Source organism: Populus alba, chromosome 16, assembly GCF_005239225.2.
Source record: "Populus alba chromosome 16, ASM523922v2, whole genome shotgun sequence".
NCBI classification, from domain to species: domain Eukaryota; kingdom Viridiplantae; phylum Streptophyta; class Magnoliopsida; order Malpighiales; family Salicaceae; genus Populus; species Populus alba.
Window position 1 is genome coordinate 3,035,330 of NC_133299.1, and position 5,729 is coordinate 3,041,058.

Genomic DNA, 5,729 nt, shown 5'->3' on the forward strand with positions numbered 1-5,729 from the left:
AAGGATGTGTACTCCCCAAATGAGGTATATAATACTCATTTGTGTTCTGATACACAGGTTGATGAACTGTGGATGCTTTGTTATTATGCCTTGATGTAGTTTGAAATGATTTGGATGAAGTGGACTTGTCACTCCTTGATGTGGACCTGTCACTCCTAGATTCTAATATGGATCCTCGTCGAGGCATACTAAAAACCAGAAAAAATATATACATTATCATATGAATATATACAACATAACAATAATAGCCATCACTCCGAAAAATATTATACTTCAAATAAAATAATTACTGCAACAAAACCAAATATGTAAATAACATCAAGACAATTTCATTAAGCATTCTTTGCAATGACAAAAATCAGCCATGAAGTTTAAATTGTCATAAGCCAATTAACACAAACAATAAAAAAAGATAAAATTCTAAATAATTAATTAAGCAGAAATCAAAATTTATGAGTATGCTTACCTTAATGTTTGGTCCTATAAATCAAAAGATTGAGTAGGAAAAACCCTTTCTTTCACGCTTCAGCACCTATAAGCAAGAAAACAAATCACAAAATAAAATATAACATCAAAATCACAATTTAAAGATTGATACTTTGAAAGGTTATAAATGGTTTCAAAGGTCAATGAAAATGATTTATGTAATGTGATGCATAACCACACACTTGAATAAAATAATAATAAAACAAAACATTGAAAGCCTAAATATTGTCAAATAATATGAAATCATCCATACATATAATAAAGATAATTCATTACATATACTACGAAATAAAATTAACTTGTGCTACTTATTATTATCATCACTCCTAACCATCACCACCATAACAATCATCCTCATCATCATCATCATCATCATCTTCTTCTTCTTCTTCTTCTTCTTCTTCTTCTTCTTCACCATCACCATCTTCTTCTGCTTCATCATCTTTGTTTCCCCAATTTATGTCAAGTTGAATCAATTCATGTTGCCCGATTTCTTCATAATGAGATGATTCAACAAGTATATTTGGATCATCAAGTGTTTGAGTAGGAAGGACAAGAGATGGTTGAGAAATCTCATCTGATTGATCAACATCAAATGATCTCACATTGTTTGCATCTTCAATAAATTCACCCATATCAACATTATAACGACTTCTAGCAGTTGTCTTAATAACCGTCCACCATTCAGATGATTTATTACCAGGTGGATATGTATAGTAGACTTGTTGACATTGTTGTGCTAACACAAAATCTTCATTTCCGTGTAGTCGAGATGTATGCTTGATTTCAACCAAACCATTCGAAGGATGCACTCTAATCCCTCGTTTTGTATCATACCAATTACATTTAAACATAAATAACTTGCACTTACTCCCCAAGTATTTTAGCCGAACAACTTCTTTAAGCATTCCATAATAATCACGTTCATCATCATCATAACAACTTCCTTTCACACAAACTCCACTATTCATTGTCTTTTTAAAACGACCATAACGTTGAGTATGAAATTTAAAACCATTCACATAATACCCATTATAACATTTCACTGAAGTTGAAGGGCCCATAGCAAGTCCAAAGAGCTGATTTTCAATTCCATTAGATTGGTATTCCACCTAGCATAATAGTTAACTCCATAAGAAATAATGATTTAAAAGATATTAATAATATTTTTAAAGTAGCTAATTGACATAAAAATATAAATTAATTTTATTACAACACTTACATTATTTTTTAACCAATTTGGAAAAATTGCTTCACATAATTTTTCTATTTCACCATCACTGGCATGTGATTGTTGTGACTTTAGCTCTTGTCGACATTGCCTAAAATTTTAAAATGTTAAAGTTAATAACAAATTATTATAAATTTAATACAAAATAATATTTCATACTTACTCTAAATAAGGCTTCAGTTCTTGACAATTGAATATCACATAGTTATGCGCAATTTGCATTTCAGCATGTGACAACTGCCTTCTATAAAATCTTTTGGATAATTTTTTCCCTGGATAGGAAAAAATAGAGAGACATCCATCTACACTTCTAAGGCCACCATCATCATTCCGTGGAACTCGATTCCAAATTGTTTGCACGTCATCACCAAAATAATGAGATGCAAAATTGGTAATTTCATCAATCAAGTATGCTTCACATATGGAACCCTCAACTTTAGCTTTATTGGTCACTTTCTTCTTCAGATAAAACATATACCTATATCATTTATGTCAATTAGTTTATTTTTAAAAATCAAAAGTTAATAAAATTAACATAGTATGAAAACATACCGTTCAAAATGGATACATCCATCGATATTGAACTGGTCCACCAACTTTTGCCTCGTAAGGTAGATGTATCGTCAAGTGTTCCATGGAGTCAAAGAATGATGGAGGAAAAATCCTTTCAAGTTTGCAAATTATTTCAATTATATTCATCTGCATTAACTCCATGTGCTGGGCATTCAAATTTGTTGAACAAATATCTCGAAAAAAATACGGACAATTCAGTTAATGCCTCCCACAGTGGCCTAGGTAAGTAAGGTCGGAAAGCGGTTGGAAGAAGTCTTTGAATGAAGACATGACAATCATGACTCTTCATCCCTGAAACCTTACATTGTGCCTCTTTCACACATCTTGAAATGCTTGAAGCATAACCATCAGGAAATGATAATTCCTTCATCCATGACAAGACTTCTTGTTGTTGTTTCTTGTGTAGACAATAAGTGCCTTTAGGTTTGTAAACCCGACCACTCATATCTTGTTGCAAATGCAAATTTGGCTTCTGACAATACAATTGAATATCCAATCTAGCCTTTAAATTGTCCTTGCTTCTATTCGGACAATCCATAACTGTATAAAAAATATTGTCAAAGACATTTTTCTCAACATGCATGACATCAAGATTATGACGAATCAAATTTGTATGCCAATATGGAAGCTCCCAGAAAATGCTCTTCTTCACCCAATTATGCTTAACCCCAAAGCCAGGAATTTTATCATTATATGATGAACCTCCATTATGTCCCTCAGTATACATGGACACTTCGTTTAACATTTCCAAACCAGATGGACGAGGTAAAGGAGGGAGCATTTCAATTACTCCTTTCAAAAACTTATCAGATTGAAATCTATATGGGTGGTTCATAGGTAAGAATCGTCGATGACAATCAAAAAAATGTAGTTTTCCCTCCATTTTTTTAATCTAAAAGCCTTGCTATGCTCCATACAATAAGGACAAGACAGATTTCCATGAGTACTCCACCCCGATAACATGCCATATGCTGGAAAGTCACTAATTGTCCACATCAAAGCTGCCCTTAATTGAAAATTTTCCTTTCTGTATACATCATATGTTTCAACACCAACAGACCACAAATTCTTTAACTCATCAATCAAAGGTCTTAGGAAAACATCAAGCTTTTTACCCGGATTCTTTGGCCCAGGAATCATCATTGTCAAAAAACATGAATGGTCTAGTCATGCACTTCCACGGAGGCAAATTATAAACAGTTACAATTACTGGCCAACAAGAATATGTATTTGAAGACATGTCAAATGGACAAAAACCCATCAGTGCACAACCTTAACCGAATATTTCTCGGATCTGATGCAAAGCTTAAGTGGACACGATTAAACTCTTTCCATGCCTCCCCATCAGATGGGTGCACCATAACCCCATTATCAGAATTATGAAAATGATGCCATGTCATATCTTTGGCATGATATGGAGACATGAACAGTCTCTGAAGCCTTGGTGTTAAGGGAAAGTATCGAAGTTGCTTCTCCGCCTTATTGGAACCTTTACTAGTTGGATTTCTAGGTTTGTATCGTGAACTTCCACAAAAATCACAATTTATTTTCATTGCATCTTCCCCATAGTACAGCATACAGTAATTAGGACACACATCATATTTCTCATAACCAAGTCCAAGTGGTCGCATAAATTTCTTGGCATCATAAAAATTTGAAACCAAATTTTCATCATTAGGCATGCAACTTTTTGTAAAGTCAATAAAATTATTGAAGGCATTCTGAGTCAAATTTAAATTTGACTTCATATTGAGCAATTGCACACAAGCAGATAATTTGGATTGCTTGGTACACCCATCCACAACGGCTCCTCCGCAGCTTTCAAAAGGTTAAAAAATTTAGTTGCCTCCGGATTTGGAATTTCTCCAGCTACCACAGGACTAGACACATTATCATTACAGAATGCATCACCAACCCCCATTGCATCCATAACCAGATTCCTATATGGATTCTCTAGACAAACATCATTCACAGCATGACTCATTATAATCGATGAAGGTCCAGCCAATATTGGTTCTGCGACATAAGGCTCCCCATGTACAGTCCAATTTTCATAACAAGGTAAAAAACCTTTTGTCAATAGATGTTTACAAACATCATCCTCCTTTAAAAACTTTTTGATTTTTGCACCTCACACAAGGACATCTAATTTTTCCCCCAGATATATTTTTATCAATTGAAAATGCAAAATTGATAAATCTTCTAACACCGGTAATGTATTCAGGACAAAGGCGACCATCCATAAGACGACGATACATCCACGATCGATCATCCATGTTAATCTAATTAACATGACAACACCAATAAGTATTTTTTGAAATAAGCATACTTCTTTAACTACTAGTACTTAAACAATCCTTTAAAATAAAATATGTACCACATGAAAGGCAGAGTTCCAACTACTTGAAAACATTACAATAGGCATGCCCAACAGAAAAATCATGCACGATATAATTAAGCAACCATGTAAAAATAGAGCAAAATAGAACTTACCTAATCCCCAAGAATCAATGGCACAAGGTGGAGGTTTTCTTATTGCAACCCAATTAGATTTAGCCAACTCTATTGGATTATATTGTGATCCAATAAGCCATTCATATTGCTGGAAAAATAAAAAAAACATAAACAGTATGTTACACCCATCAAGTTATAACAATTTCTAGTTTTTAAAACAAATCCAAGTTAAACTATGAAAAGCAAAAAGCATATACAAGTTAAAGAATGAAATTTTAATATTTGTTTGGTACTTGTCTTCTCATAACAAATATTTTTTCATTTTAGATATAACCTGAAAATTTTCATTTAATTTAATAGCCCCTGTTTTGATTCCAAGGATGCGTCTGAAAGGGTGGAAAGACATGAAGGGAAATAAAATGCACAGAGGGACCGGATGCTTGCTTTGTGTAAAAAGCTTGAAATGATCCAGAAGACAAGGTCTTCCAGATATGTGCTAGCTAATTGGAATCTGTTGGAATTTAGCAGGAGAAAAAAGCAGACATCTCCTTTTCAAATGGGAAATCATTACTTGCAATAAAATTCACTAGTTAGTAACTCTTGAATGGGGAACCTTATTTTTTTTTTCCTTTTTCTTCAGTTTACCCTTTTGATTTTATGTGGAGTACTCAAGTTCTTGAGATCTCTTATAAATAAAGCACATGAAAAGAGGGGATTTGATTATTAAAAAAACAAAAAAACCTACCTAACTAATTAGAATATGGCATATAATTTAATGACCAAGCAGACTGGTAATTGCTTGATGTCCATAGATGTTGGTTCTCAAAACTCAAGAATTGTTTTTTTTCTTCTTATTATTATTATTATTTCTATGTTAAACTGGTTATACGTGTGCTCCCATTAACATCCACACAGTACTGTAGTCTTCGGGAATTCCAATATAAGCTTGGAAAAACGAAAATCACCCACAGATAGTGTCCTTTGA

At 33.3% G+C, this 5,729-nt stretch overlaps 1 protein-coding gene, 1 long non-coding RNA gene and 1 pseudogene across 2 annotated transcripts; all 3 read right to left on the minus strand.

Moving 5' to 3' along the window:
- Positions 1 to 5,729, minus strand: LOC140954669 (uncharacterized). The gene is made up of 3 exons (XR_012168113.1): positions 4,784 to 5,729; positions 467 to 532; positions 1 to 188 (listed from the first exon to the last, which is right to left on the minus strand). It is a non-coding gene; the product is annotated as an uncharacterized lncRNA (long non-coding RNA).
- LOC140954714 (uncharacterized) lies at positions 578 to 2,212 on the minus strand. The gene is made up of 4 exons (XM_073405385.1): positions 1,881 to 2,212; positions 1,709 to 1,808; positions 833 to 1,598; positions 578 to 597 (listed from the first exon to the last, which is right to left on the minus strand). Exons 1-4 carry the CDS (start codon positions 2,189 to 2,191, stop codon positions 578 to 580), a joined length of 1,197 nt encoding a protein of 398 aa, XP_073261486.1. The 5' UTR covers positions 2,192 to 2,212.
- On the minus strand, positions 2,273 to 4,044 carry LOC140954715 (uncharacterized; annotated as a pseudogene).